Here is a 16,160-nt window from a genome sequence, read left to right as displayed (position 1 = left end):
TCCATTACCTAAGAGGTTGTGGGTTTAGTCCACACCAGGATGAGCACCTGGGTGAGAGTAGTCTAGTGGTGTAGGTGTCCCTCCATCACCTAAGAGGTTGTGGGTTCAATTCCTATCAAAGGAATGCTCTCATGAATTCCCAAAATGGACACCAGGGCTGGTATTCATTATTGGTCTTAATTAGATCGAAGAAAGATGTAGCTTATCGGATTATAACTGACCAATAAAGTGAATGAAGTCAATGATGTATGACCCTCAGATTAACATATTCTATACCACCCCAGAACTGGTTTCTACTCAGGAAATTGAGGATAAGTTACTTTTAAGTTCTAGCTATCAGCTTTTGTCACAATTGAAGAAATTAATTTAACAGATCAATCATTTTGCCTAAAATGCTTGTTGAGTTGTGGCCCTTGATTTAATGAGAAAAATGGACAGGTAGTGGCAGCTATATGTGGTAGTCTGTAGGGTTATAGATGAAGGGTTATGAAAGGGTGCTGCATCCTGTCCATTTTCAGTAGCACCCTTTTTAACCCTTAAGGAGACCAGCATGGATTATATATACACACACTTTACATATCTGATGGTTGAAACCTAATATAACTTCAATTAAACTCAATTTCTAACATTTTCTGCCAAATGCCATTATGTTTAAGTAAGTCTTCCTAGCCTGATTCTATGTGTCATTTTTTACCCTAGCACCCTGTCCTTTTTAAATCATTGCAAATCCCTATATTCTTCTTTAAGGCGATGAAGCTAATACTAATACAAAATAGTCATTTTCTAAGATTTTTGATAGTCATATGATACTAATTTTCTGACTTACTCATCCAAAACACATTTTATTGGCATCGTTCAAATTTTACCATTTGATGTAACATCTCCCCTATAATATTACACAACAGTTTTATATTTTCTCCATCTGTCAGCCTGTTCCTAATTATTTGAAAATAAATCCCCCCCAGCCTGACATATTTGATAATAAAACAGCCATCAGTGATTTACTTTGATTTTCATGTGTATATAATATATATTCAACCTTTTTTACATTATTTCCAATGAAATGGGGAGACATTCATAATTATTATTGTCATTTATTTTGCAGTTGTGGTTTGAACCAGCATTATCTTCCTCCAGTGGAAATGCTCTCTTAAGTTAATGAGGAATGCTTGATGGTTTTTGTTTTTGTTATTATATAATTGGCTAAATAAGGATGCGTATTGTGGTTTAAGTATCATAACAATGAAGGCTATTAAAGGAATAGTGGGCAGAATTTCATGGAATTTAAATGGTAAAACTATGTTTTCTTAATGGAAACAATTTGTACTGTTGTGTAGATCTGTAGAACTTTACATGAAACTTATATTATTAATTAAGTCACCATTGTTATATTGAAACTAAATCAGTGTAATAACTTGATTTGGAGTCATGAATATCGTTGAAATTGTGTGAGCTATATAGCGACGTTTTTGTATTAAGTGCTGTTAATCATCAAATTAGTATTAAGGATAAAAATAGAATACCACTTTCATGGTCATCGTTACGAAATTTATTTAAAGTCTTTAAGTAACTAAAATTAATAAAAGTTTGACAAGGTTTTGAGAAAACTTGTAAATACTGTATTGAATTACTGATTGCTCATGTAGCATGCTAGATTACCATGCAGGTAAAATGCTCAGAGCATGCACAATGGTAGGTGCATTATTTTGTGCAGTAAACATGTTAACTTCCTGTTGTATAATTTCTTTGTTAAGTATTTTTGATTTAGTCCGTTAAAAAAAATACAATTGCTTTGGGTTTCCCGACCCTACCTACGAGATAGACGCCGACCCTTAACTGCTTCTGTATTCAAATGGTAAAAAAAAATGAAATAAGAAAAAAATTGAAGTGTGTTTGACTTTTTAAGCTTTGTACAGGATAATACCATAACACCATTCTCCAATGACGATAATAAGGTTCTAACATAATGTCTAAAAAAAAAAGCCTACCTACCCTACCTCTTTTTCAAACGGATGTAACCCTAACCATTTTTTATCAGCCTTTATAGCTTACAAAAGATATTTGGCCATTTTTCCTGACTAGTCGAGTCATAATAATGGGCGAAAACTATAAGGTTCTAAGTGTTTCTGTATACATTGACTCTTAGAACATTTTCGCTGTCAACCTGCACATATATCTCTTTTCAGATGTGCTAATGATTACGAATGAGATGTGTTATTCCACGCAACATATTTATTTAAACAAATGTCTACAAAGATTTTCTTGTAGACTTCAAAATCTTTCCAGACTGAAGAATTTGTCTATCACATTTATTTTTATTGCCTGATTAAATATCAGCCTGCAAGATTTTTTGAGAAGAGGTTCTTTATAGAAAAGAAAGCTAATTTAAAACTTTCATTACTTTTCACATTGTTAGACATACTACTAACTCTAAGAAAAACACAGCAGTTTGAAATTTGATGCTCATGGTCTCACATTAAAGATACAAGAATATTTTTAACTTAAATCTGTTATTTACTAAAATTGACAGTTTGAAAAGTGTAAGTATGATCTAGTTGTAAAGAAGTCCACCTGTCAAGACTATGGCCTCATACTCCCTGACAGATTTACAATTTGCTAAAATTGTCAGGGAAGTCAATACCGCTTTGATGGGCGAAGTCTGGAATTTTTTGTTCACTGCTAGCCCAAGTTGCCCCGATAGCCTGATAGCCTTGCTGTCAAAGAAGAGGTATTAATGGAAGTTATGGCAGTTTGAGCCCACTGAGACATCATCCCTACCTATGCCTCTAATAAGGGACATGTTTCTTCCCAGGAAAGCATGATTCATATCACCGAACAGCTTCACAACCAAGCTAAAATATATATGACATCTAAGTTATATATAAACTAATCAACTTTTTTTTTTCAGGGAAGACACTAGAGGATTCACCGAACGTTGTCGAGAACCACTATGAACCGATAGCGAACATCTTCCCGTCTAGGGTGACAGCAACAGCAACTGCAACAGCCTCAATAGTCGGGACTGCCACCCCACCCCCTGCGGTCTCCACGCCCCCTCTGGTGCGCCCTGATCCCCCGCCAAAACCCCCCGGGCTGCTCAAGATGGGGGATTCTGGCCAGGCACCCCGACGAGTGAAGGCGCTCTATAACTTCAAGGGTGCAAATAATGATGAGGTATATTTTCTTTAAGTTCTTTAAGTTATGAAGTTTTTTCTTGGTTGTTAGAAATTATTCAATATTTCCTTGCAAGCGTTATTTAAAGCTTCAATGGAATTGGGCGATTGAAGTCAAACCAATGCAAAATGTACCAGTATGGATGCTTAACAGTGTAAAGAGGCCCACTCTTCAGGAGTAAGTTCCATGGGATATGTAAAAGAATACACCAGATATTGGACATTGGCATTTGGTGTCATTCAGAATAGTGAAGTCGATTGAAAAGTCAGGTGTTGAACTTGATTCAAAATTCACTTACAATTTTTGTTGGAGAGAAAGTCACAATCATTCAATGCTATAAAAACTTGAAATGGTAAGTTCATTAAATTTTGCAAAGAGTTTAGAATTTGTCCAGCTATGTCTATTGATCAAATGAGAAAAAAGGACAAGCAATGGCACTCGCTTTCCGTGCTCTTGTAAGTTAGGCATTTTTCTTTGCCAAGATGTTTAGGAAATTACTTGAAATCTAAAACCATTCCCTTGTTTTTTACATAAACAAAACTAGTCTGGTTTTATAATCTAAAATTATTTATACAAAACGTAGATATATTTTAAACATTTCCTTCACCAGCGCTGATCAAGGTTAGATAAAGATTTAGACTCTGTAGATTTTCAACAGAAACGTCATGGTTTAACCTACATCCACCTAAAAATTGTCTGATACGTTTTCTTGGCAGAGTTTTATCATACATTAGCTGTAACATTCACTGCCTCCAAGGATATTTCAAGATATTTTATGAATGGTTTTACAAAATATAGGATATTGGTGTAATATCTGTGAAATTATCAGAGTCTTTGATAGAATTCTGAAATTTATGAAATAATTCGTGTTTAATTTCATTTCTTAAGCATTTATTGAAAAGGCTTTAATGCTCATATCAGTTTTTATATATTGTCGATGAGAGTCTATTGCATTTCACCTACGTTTTTAAAGCTGCATTCTCACAGACTTACCATCGTGACAACTTTTTTTTGTACTGGAATGAGCCAATTTTTAGCTCTACTGGCCAAAGGCCAGAAGAGCTTATGCGATGGTAATGTGTACGTAGTATGTGCATCCGTGCGTCCGTGCGTCTGTAAACAATTGCTTGTGAACACGATACAGTCTTCAGTTTTGATTGTATCTTGATGAAACTTGTACAGTATCTAGATATCCATTAGAGCTCGGTTCCTTTCGAAAACCAGCCAGATCCGCCCATGCATGCCTAGATTATGGCCCTTGATAGTATAAAAAATGCTATTGTGTAAACAATTGGTTGTGAACACGATACAGTCTTCAGTTTTGATTATATCTCGATGAAACTTGTACAGTATCTAGATATCTATTAAAGCTTGGTTCCTTTCGAAAACCAGCAAGATCCGCCCATGAATGCCTAGATTATGGGCCATGAAAGTTTTAAAGAAATGCTTTCTATTTTTAGCCAGGTCTGCTTGAGCGAATTCTATTTTTAGCCAAGTTTACATGTATATGTTAATTCAAGTCTAGAGTTAAGGGAGACAATTTGCAAGTCTAGGATTTTGAGAGAAAATTTGCTTTTTGCTTCTGCAGTTGATTTTGTGAATTACTCTGCCTTGTTCTTGTTGAAAGCCCAAAGGCCATTTTTTAGCTTTAAGTTCTGTAGTTTGCGCATTCATCTTAACAAAATTGGTTGTGAATGTTTAAGTTATGCACCTGGTGTCATTACTGGCCACACCCAGGGTTCACAGGTTTGGTAAACATAAATCTGGAAAGGTTTGAAAATCTTTTTGTGTGTTCATGCATCCATCTCAGCACAATTGATTGTGAATGTTTGTTCAACTTGATCAATGTTGTCCTAGGATGCCCTTGACTTTGACCTTTTGACCAACTTTTTTTAACTTTTAAAACTACAGAAAATTTTACTATGAGTACAGTTTTGAAAGCATTTTTTTTGTCAGATGACTTTTACTTGGCACATATTAAAATAGTTCATGCAACTAATCTGCTTACAATACTTTCTGGGCTCAGATGTTGAACGTGCTACGTTTTCAGGTAACCCAAACACAAAACATAAACTATATGTCTGTTGCCTTTTACCCATACATACATGCTCTGGATTGATATGACCACAAAAGCCATGCCAGTAGAGCATAGGCCCTTTTTGGGCCTCTTGTTATGTAAATATCTGCAAACCAGTGATTTATGGCTGCTGACAAAAGATAAGATCGCAGATTTTCATATTTCTGTTCATAAATTTGTTTTTTGGCAAAAAAGAAAAATGCATAAATCATGATTTTTTTGCCATAATTAGCTGTGAACTGGTTTTTTGTCCGAAGTCTTATTTCACTGGTTTCCAGGATTCTTCGCATGAATTTGCTCATTCCAAGACAAACTATAAAGCAGTTGTCAAAACTTTCAATCTGTGTGAGTGCAGCTTTAAAAAGAAAATCTATAAATTTTATACAGAAATTATCTCTTTTTCCTCCAAATGACTCATGTTTGTTGACAACATCAGAATTAATAGTTCTGATCATGTTTTGCAGAAAAAGTATAAGTTGTGAGGCTACAAAAATGTAACAGCAGTGTGTATGTGAGTGATATGATGAACGATATGTAGGAATGTAAACACCTGAGAGCTGGTAGGAACCCATGCCGATAAACTTTCCACATTTACTTTGGCTCTTCTGTGCTTTAACAAAAACTTCACCGATCTATAGCAGCTACTGAATGAATCCTTTTTTAATTGCACTGGTACCGGCCAGGAAAACATAAATTTCCTGTGTGCTGTTTTAAAATAGTTGCAGATTTAATTTGCCAGTACAAACAGTGGTGTGCATTTAATTCATACGATAAGCAAACTTCCTGCGCAGGGGCATTAGTGTAATATGTTGCAAAATTTGTTGTTTCTTCTGTTTGTAAGATGTTATTTAAATTTCTTGTAAAGATAAGGTTATAAGATGATATTTTCTTAATGTGGCTTTCATGGAAAAATTTGTCCCATTAAAATGAATGTTGGAAACATAATTGTAAAGAACCATTGAAAAATCATTCCTGGGGAAAACTCAAGCTATTGTGGCAAATTTTGAAAGTTTATTCTTATAAGCTCTGATGTGTTTGGTTGATAGCTAAAGCATTCTACAAATCTCTGTTTGGTAGAAACAAGTACTCATATAGTCCATTTTGATATGCTGTGATGGTGGGGCTCGAACCCTGTGCACAATCTCATGCATAGGAGTCTGAAGTGGTTCATTACCTTACAATTTGCAGTCGTCTACTCAAAGTTAAACAGTCTGTAGCTCCTTGCTTGTAGGAGTTAACAATGATCAGTATTATCTTGTACTCCAATTAGTGATCAGACATGATTTAATTAGCGGGAAAACTGGAAGCAGAATGCACTCTCTTGCCTACTTATGCAGGAATTTGTATTGTTGATTTTTAGTAAATGTTTGCTTTAATTGTAAATGTGTATAAAAGCATTATGAAGGTCCTATCATAATGTTTGAAGTCATTTATAATATTGACAAAAAAAAAAGTTGTTGGTAAAACCTATATTTATTCATTATTACGATTACACATAAAACATGTTGATGAAAATAAGTTCAATATGGTTTGAAATATATGTATGAGGAGAGAAAAAAACAAAGTTAAACAAGGTATTTACTTGCACATTAAAAATTCATGGTTTACAGAATTGAGAATTAAGCATTTTTCTTTGTCTCTTCTGGCATTGGTGTTGCCAGTTTCATGGAAAAAACTTTAATGTTCCATGTTTTTCAAATAGCATTCTGATTCACATGAAACTTGTACATGTTACAATGACAATTATAGGGCATACACATGATATTAGGATCAATTTATAGTGTCTTGCACTGGCAAAAATATAGTATTGTCTAAATTATTCAGTACATGTAGAATCATCATCGTAGTCATTGTGGTCATTGTCAGCAGCACCAGGGGCATCATCATTGTTGTCATTGTGGTCGTCATCAGTAGCAGCAGGGGCATCATCATTGTTGTGGTCGTTATTGTGGTCATTGTCAGCAGTAGCAGGGGTATCATCATTGTTGTCATTTTGGTTGTCATCAGTACCAGCAGGGGCATCATCATTGACATTTTGGTCATTATGGTCATTGTCAGCAGCACCAGGGGCATCATCATTGTTGTCATTGTGGTCGTCATCAGTAGCAGCAGGGTTGTCATTATTGTCATTGTGGTCATTGTCAGCAGAAGAAGGGGCGTCATCATTGTCATTGTGGTCATTGTCAGCAGCAGCAGGGACATCATCATTGTTGTCATTGTTGTTGTTTTCAGTAGCAGCAGGGGCATCATCATTGTGGTCGTCATTGTGGTCATTGTCAGCAACAGCATGGGCTTCATCTTTGTTGTCATTTTGGTTGTCATCAGTAGCAGCAGGGGCATCATCATTGTCATTGTGGTGGTCATTGTGGTCATTGTTAGCAGCACCAGGGGCATCATCATTGTTGTCATTGTGATCGTCATCAGTAGCAGCAGGGGCGTCATCATTGTCATTGTGGTGGTCATTGTCAGCAGCACCAGGGGCATCATCATTGTTGTCATTGTGATCGTCATCAGTAGCAGCAGGGGCGTCATCATTGTCATTGTGGTGGTCATTGTCAGTAGCATCAGGCGATCATCATTGTTGTCATTGTGGTCGTCATCAGTAGCAGCAGGGTTGTCATTATTGTCATTGTGGTCGTCATTGTGGTCATTGTCAGCAGAAGAAGGGGCGTCATCATTGTCATTGTGAGCGTCATTGTGGTCATTGTCAGCAGCACCAGGGGCATCATCATTGTGGTCGTCATCAGTAGCACCAGGGGCATCATCATTGTTGTCATTGTGGTCCTCATCAGTACCAGCAGGGGTGTCATCATTGTCATTGTGGTCATTGACAGAAGAAGAAGGGGCGTCATCATGATTGTCAATGTCATCATTGTGGTCGTCATCAGTAGCAGCAACAGCAGGATCATCAACAACCTCCACCTTCTTGTATATGTCTTGATTCCTTGCTTTTATTTTTTTTCTTGACAACCTTTTTGTATATCAAAAGCAAACAGGCTTTAATCAATCTGACAAGCCTCATAAGTTCTATTTTTCTGTGACCTAATTTTGTTTGTTTAGAAACCATATGCTCAAGAACGTAATTTTGTTATGATTTCTGCTGTCTCTAATTGTCTAATATTTGTAACAACCTTGTTCCCATTAGCTAAGCATGTGCCTTAATGTTGCTCAAACCACTGTTTTACACCTGATTCTGAGTATGCAAACTGCAGGTTACTATAGACACAGACCTAGGCCTGTTAATGAAATATTAACTTCAAACAGAGCTCTGTTTATACATTGTCAAGTAAATAATTTGTTAATCTTTTAGGAAACCTGAGCTTTCCAAGAAGTTGTACTTTCACCCAAGTGTTGATTTTGGATACATTTCAGACAGCATTATAGGATATGTTTTTAATTACTTCTGTATTGTTTGTGATGTGCTTAGAACATTTATGACAATATTCGTTATTGCTTAAAGTGAACACAGAATACTGAATGTAATAGATTTAGAAAGCTGAATTAGTGATGTCTAAAAGCTGAGACAGGTAAGGCTTTTTCTGCTCTTAGATTTAATCATTTGTTGGGTTACTTTTCTAGGATGATGAATAAAATTACTTTACATTTAGATAATTTGGAGGCATTGTATGCTTGTCTTTTCGACAAAATGTCAAGATATTGACAAAGCATTTCATGCCATCATCGTAGTTGATTGAAATTTGCGATTCATTTACTTCTAAAGCTTGTAATTTAGAACACAGTCATGTCCTCAATGACCATATACTTAACATGCATAAGAAGCAAAATACCCTAAATCCAGAAACAAAATTAGTTGTGTTAGTCTCACTTGGTGGACTGGTATATTATGGTTGAGCAATGGTAATAGGTTGCGGACATGACATACCGACAGAGATGTTGAGTAACGCCCCCTTGGTGAACTGGTATATTATGGTTAAGCAATGGTGTTAGGTTGCGGACATGTCATACCGAGAGAGATGTTGAGTAACGCCCCCTAGGTGGACTGGTATATAATGGTGGAGCATTAGTATTAGATTGCGGACATGTCATACCGAGAGAGATGTTGAGTAACGCCCCCTTGGTGGACTGGTATATAATGGTTGAGCATTGATATAAGGTTGCGGACATGTCATACCGAGAGAGATGTTGAGTTATGCCCTCTTGGTGGACTGGTATATAATGGTTGAGCATTGGTATTAGGTTGCAAACATGTCATACTGGAAAACTGGAGTACCAAGTACTGGTTAAAATCCAGGAAAGTTGTCTGCCATGGATCAGTGATTTACATTAGGTAGTTTAAAGAACCGGGAGGTCTCTTTGTAAGGAGCTTAAAGGTACAAACCCTGATCTCTTATACCTCACTCTGTTTCTTCAACTCTACTTGTATGTAGATGTGACTGAAATTACGGTCACGTATAACTTACTGATGGCATTTAAATACATTTAATGTGTAATTGCATCACGGCTGGGTCATGCCATAATGTATACAATAGGGAGCTGGCAACTGGCCCTATATTATACCTTAAAAAAACAAACTAGGTTTGACAAGCTTTTTGTGCATCACTTTTATTCTGAAGAATTCGTCATTTTTCTACACCTTGTTGCAGTCATGCTCCCGGCAGGATTTAATCAACATTTCTCTTTTTAATGTCTGCAAATCTCCCAGCTACATTACATACCTATTATTTATGGCTTTATAATATCATAAAGACCTCCTTGTCTGACAAATGTGATACGTATTTTCTCAGGTTAGCTGGGAATTTATTTTTCCTGTGATATTTATGAAAAAGAACACTTCTGTGGATAATCTTAAATATTTGTATTAGGAATTCCTTAGTACAGCGATAATTGCTTTTGGATATTTTGTTCCTGGTAATTGTGAAGAGATTTTCATTAGTACATTTTGCAATTTTTATTAATGGAATAAGGTTGTGTTTGGTCATTATGTCTTGAAAGTGTTTGTTGTTTTTAGAATGATATAAGTTTGTTTATAATTTTCAATGTTTTGACAATCAATTTCTGTCTATGTCACTTCAATGAAAAAATGGAATAATTTGTATAAGACCTATATTTGAGTTTGCATAGAGTACTACTTACAATAAGAAGAGCGTTTGAGCAAAATTCAGTTTAATTACCACAAAGCTAATTGTCATACAACCATTTTATTGTCAAATGAAGGGATGGTAATTCATCCCCCAAAAAAACAAAACACATGGTTGTATAATCTAATGGATTACTTTGACCGCCTCTGATAAGCAACCGCTTACAATTTTCTAAGGGTAGCTCAAAGCTCCCATTCAAGTCATGTTAATTGTTGACATTTTTTAAACCTCTTTTTCTATTTTCAGCTGTGTTACTTGAAAGGGGACATAATAACAGTTACCCAGGCGATAGAAGGAGGCTGGTGGGAAGGGACGTTAAATGGGAAAACTGGCTGGTTTCCTAGCAACTACGTCCGCGAGTTTAAACAAGGTACTTGCACTCTTGCAACAATATTGTCTTGAGGACTTGAGGAATTAATTTAGTAGTTTTAACCATTATGTGAAGTTGTGCAACTTGGTTTCTGTAGCCAAGATACCGTGGAGTTATGATTATTTGGAACTATTTTCATATGTCTGTCACAAATTTGTGTCAGGCATATCTCGAAAAGTATTTGAGATAGAGTCATTATAGTTTAAAGGAGTGGTTGTCTGGATGTAAAGTTATGCATCTTGGGTTATGTTTGAGCTGAATTTCAGTTACAGCAGAGTTATGGGCCATTTCTTCATCATACTGTATATATTTATGAAATCATTTCAATTATTTATTGCAATGAAATTATTTATGTTTATGTGATATGCTGTTTCAATGAGGACTTCACACACATGTTATTCTGTTCATACATAGTCCTGAAAACAAAAGGATACTTATATAAAGAGTATAGATATGTCTTTACATGTATGTTTAAACAAACATCAAGTTCAAGCTTAGGCAGTTCTATATTTGGTTATATTAAGTCATGAGTTCTATTCTTTTAAGGTCGAATAAATGAAATTCAATCAAATAATCACAACAACAGACAAATGGAAAAGTCCGGTAATTTTACATTACACCAGGCAAAAATAGGTCTTCTTCATAATACTACATAGTCAAATAATATTATGGTTTAATGTTCACTGTTATTTACATGTTTGTTAATGTTTTCAGAACTGACAGGAAGTCTTAAAGGAGGGCCAGGTGCAATAGTGACTGTGGATAAGACGCAGGAGGTGCCCAAACACTACAGGGAAAGCATGCAATACTACCATAACGTTGTAAGCTCTAAAGATACTATCATAATGTTGCAAATTCTAGAACTGCTTCCATAACGTTGTAAGTTCTACCAAAACTACCAAAACATTGTTAGTTCTAGAAATACTACCATAACGTTGAAAGTTCTAGTAAAACTACCAAAACATTGTAAGTTCTAAAAAATTACCATAACATTGTAAGTTCGAGCAATTCAACCATTAAGTTGTAATTTCTAGCAATACTTCCATAATGTTTTAAGTTCTACTACAATTAGTTGTTAGTTCTAGAAATACTACCATAACGCTGTAATTTCTAGCAAAACTACCAAAATATTGTAAGTTCTAGCAACGCTTCCTTATCATTGTAAGTTTTAGCAACACTTCCTTATCATTGTAAGTTTTAGCAATACTACCATAATGTTGAATATTCTAGCAATACTACCATAATGTCGTAGGTTCTAGCAATACTATCATAATGTTGAATATTCTAGCAATACTACCATAATGTTGTAAGTTCTAGCAATACTACCATACTGTTGAATATTCTAACAATACTACCATACTGTTGAATATTCTAGCAATACTACCATACTGTTGAATATTCTAGCAATACTACCATAATGTTGAATATTCTAGCAATACTACCATAATGTTGAATATTCTAGCAATACTACCATAATGTTGTAAGTTCTAGCAATACTACCATAATGTTGAATATTCTAGCAATACAACCATAATGTTGTAAGTTCTAGCAATACTACCATAATGTTGAATATTCTAGCAATACAACCATAATGTCGTAAGTTCTAGCAATACTACCATACTGTTGTAAGTTCTAGCAATACAACCATAATGTTGTTAGTTCTAGCAATACTACCATAATGTTGTAAGTTCTAGCAATGCTACCATACTGTTGTAAGTTCTAGCAATACTACCATACTGTTGTAAGTTCTAGCAATACAACCATACTGTTGTTAGTTCTAGCAATACAACCATAATGTTGTAAGTTCTAGCAATACTACCATAATGTTGTAAGTTCTAGCAATGCTACCATAATGCTGTAGGTTCTAGAATACTACCATATTGTTGAATATTCTAGCAATACTACCATACTGTTGAATATTCTAGCAATACTACCATACTGTTGAATATTCTAGCAATACTACCATACTGTTGAATATTCTAGCAATACTACCATACTGTTGAATATTCTAGCAATACTACCATACTGTTGAATATTCTAGCAATACTACCATACTGTTGAATATTCTAGCAATGCTACCATACTGTTGAATATTCTAGCAATACTACCATACTGTTGAATATTCTAGCAATGCTACCATACTGTTGAATATTCTAGCAATACTACCATATTGTTGAATATTCTAGCAATACTACCATACTGTTGAATATTCTAGCAATACTACCATACTGTTGAATATTCTAGCAATACTACCATACTGTTGAATATTCTAGCAATACTACCATACTGTTGAATATTCTAGCAATACTACCATATTGTTGAATATTCTAGCAATACTACCATACTGTTGAATATTCTAGCAATGCTACCATACTGTTGAATATTCTAGCAATTCTACCATATTGTTGAATATTCTAGCAATGCTACCATACTGTTGAATATTCTAGCAATACTACCATACTGTTGAATATTCTAGCAATGCTACCATACTGTTGAATATTCTAGCAATACTACCATATTGTTGAATATTCTAGCAATACTACCATACTGTTGAATATTCTAGCAATGCTACCATACTGTTGAATATTCTAGCAATACTACCATATTGTTGAATATTCTAGCAATACTACCATACTGTTGTAAGTAACACATATGGTTAGACTGATATTATGTCACAAGGTATTGAAAGACTTCAATTTGTAATTAATAATTCACTGACAGAAAGCCAGGCTACTTGTAATAACAATTATAGCAATGACTCGTGGAAGGGCTGGGTAAAGTAGTGCAGTCAATGGATTTGCAATATTGCACTCAAGGGTTTTAGACTAGCAGAACATGCTGAAAACATTGCACTTCAAGATTAAAAGTCAGGAATTCTGTTGTTCTTGTCAATTCATAAACTTTATGTTGAGAACTCTCACATGACTGAGATGATTCTACAGATCTCTATCGGACCAATCAGCAGCATGTAAGCTACACATGCAGCAGGATTTACCATCTCTTACCTTCATGTTTTTTGTGCTTTCAGGTTCTGAAGAATGTGATAGACACAGAGCGTGCCCATGTGGCGGAGATGACCTCTGTCCTCCAGAACTACATCCGACCAATCAGTAACAATGACATGTGAGTAATGTAGGGACAGGATCTTTATTGTTTCTTCCTGATAGGTACAGGAGTCATCTTCAATAAAACATCTTAGATAAAACTTAATATAAGAAATCCTATGACTAGAATAAATAATTGATTTATCAATATACTGAATGGAATCAAAAAGACCTGTGATAGGATAAGCCTAAGTATAATTTAAAGGGGGTAGACACCAGATGGTCCCACATTGTCACAAAGTATTTCCTCAAAACAAGTCTATAATTGTCAATATGAGCTAGAAGGATGGCCTTAATACATCATTTTACATGATTAAAATATAAAAAGCAAAGTTGCTGTCTAATATGTCTTTCCCAGGTTAAAAATAGCACATAATGGTTTCCCTGTTTAAATCGTATTTGTCTATGAGCATGGATAAATATATCAAAGCTATCTAATGGGATTTACATGGAAGACAACCCCAAAAATTGTGCTTAAACTTAGAAAAAGAGGCATGTGTCACAAGCGATTTGATACATCAGTAACTAAGAATTACAAAGATGTCAATTTTATGTAGGTTTTTGACAATTTTCTTTTTTTCTTGCAATTTTAGATTTTCATTTAAAAAAAACAATATTCCTCACAATTTATAATCAGTTAAATATTCTGCAGCTGAATTGTTACTGTGTTTCAGCATGAGTTGCCATGAGATCACCGAGTTGACGGGTAACCTCGAGGATATCATCACATTCCAACAAAACTTCCTCATCTCGTTAGAGGAGTGCTCAAAGTGAGTACATGAATGTGTGTATGGTATCTATGACCCCACCAGTATATCCATCTGGACATAGTGAATGAAATTAAATGAGATCAGATAATACCTCTGAATATTATTAATGTCAGTGCTAACAAAACGTGTCACATAGTCTTTTACACACTTCCTTATTTTAAACTCCAAAACTGTTTTTTTTTCTCAAAAAAAAATGAAGGCAGATTTTAGTATTTTTGTTTATTTCTTATAATTTATCTGTAATTGTTTTCATTACATATAAAATGTATAATTTATCTTTAAATTGATTTCCTTTCATGGTAAATGTCCTTGTGTGTTTGTAGACATCCTGATGACCAGCGGAGAGTGGGTGGGGTATTCATGAGGCATGCCCCAAATTTAAAGGAGCTTTACACACGATACTGTGCTAACCACCCCCGGGCTGTGGCAATACTGCAGAAAAACACGTAAGGCATTTTTTCATACACACATAGTTGTTCTGTCATTTGAATGAGCAAAAATATATGTAAATTTATAAAATGTTTACATTGGTATTAAATATTTAACAAAATGTGGATTTAGGTATAATATATCTAAAACATACAAACATACAGATAATTGGAAAGAGAAACATTTGAATTAGAAAGGGGTCTCGTCTGAGCCAGTCAGCAAATATGTATGTTAAATTTATAAAATGTTTACATTGGTATTAAATATTTAATGAAATGTGGATTTAGGTATAAAATATCTAATACTACCCCAAAAACAGACAGTTAATTGGAATGAAAGACATTTTGTTTGAATTGGAAAGGGTTTTTGTCAGAGCAACTTTTGTACAGCAAAATAAACTTTACTATTGACTTCCCCGCCATGTTTCAGTGAAGAGTTGAACAAGTCCATGGAGAAATTGGGAGCCACGCCCCCTGGTTCCAACACCCTGGCAACCATGCTCTCCAAGCCCTTTATCCGGCTGGATCGCTACCCCTCGTTGCTGAAAGAACTGGAGAGACACATAGAGGTGGGACTGTGGGATGAGATTTGATTAGATAGGATTTATTTGAAACAGCTTATTTTACAGAATGGATGCAATTAAAAGAAAAATTCCTGAAAGTACAGACAGGGGTCAAGTTTACAATACAGACATAAGCTTATACATTATATGTGCAATAATTGTCAAAATTTGGCATAGTAAGGTTATAAGGATCTAAAGCCTGGTCAGATTAGTTGATGTAGAGGTTTTCCCAGCTATTTTGGGAAAAAGACCCTACTAGACTAATAATGTTAGGAGTAAAACCATACTTATCCTAAGGATTTGTTTGTTTTCAGGAGAGCCATGTTGATCGTGGTGACACCCAGAGAGCTATAGCGGTTTACAGGGACATAGCGGTAAGTGTCTAACCTTTAATATTTAGAAACTTTTGATGTGAATTCAACAGTGGGCTCCACAGTGAGCAAGACTATAAGACCAACTGTATAATATACATTTATGCTTAAAATTCACAGTCGAAATATTAAAGTTGCAAAAGTTGTTTTTATATCCAATCTTAGAATATAAAAAAGTATATGAATCACAATCTTATACAGTAT

General features: G+C 35.0%; 1 protein-coding gene across 10 annotated transcripts in view; it reads left to right on the top strand.

Annotated features, from left to right (window-relative positions):
* The window catches only part of LOC128220784 (rho guanine nucleotide exchange factor 7-like), a 54,112-nt gene that overhangs the window by 14,006 nt on the left and 23,946 nt on the right, over positions 1 to 16,160 (top strand). For 9 of the 10 annotated variants that reach the window (XM_052929321.1, XM_052929313.1, XM_052929317.1 and 6 more), the window contains exons 2-9: positions 2,909 to 3,174; positions 10,597 to 10,720; positions 11,435 to 11,541; positions 13,749 to 13,843; positions 14,499 to 14,594; positions 14,918 to 15,040; positions 15,453 to 15,591; positions 15,900 to 15,959. In XM_052929321.1, the coding sequence (XP_052785281.1) occupies positions 3,103 to 3,174; positions 10,597 to 10,720; positions 11,435 to 11,541; positions 13,749 to 13,843; positions 14,499 to 14,594; positions 14,918 to 15,040; positions 15,453 to 15,591; positions 15,900 to 15,959 (816 nt within the window). In that variant the 5' untranslated portion in view covers positions 2,909 to 3,102. Of the gene's footprint in view, positions 1 to 1,234; positions 1,292 to 2,908; positions 3,175 to 10,596; positions 10,721 to 11,434; positions 11,542 to 13,748; positions 13,844 to 14,498; positions 14,595 to 14,917; positions 15,041 to 15,452; positions 15,592 to 15,899; positions 15,960 to 16,160 lie in introns of those variants that run through there. The other variant, XM_052929319.1, reaches the window with a different exon arrangement.

This window comes from Mya arenaria, chromosome 15 (genome assembly GCF_026914265.1).
Source record: "Mya arenaria isolate MELC-2E11 chromosome 15, ASM2691426v1".
Lineage (NCBI taxonomy): Eukaryota > Metazoa > Mollusca > Bivalvia > Myida > Myidae > Mya > Mya arenaria.
This window is presented reverse-complemented; position numbering and strand designations above follow the sequence as displayed.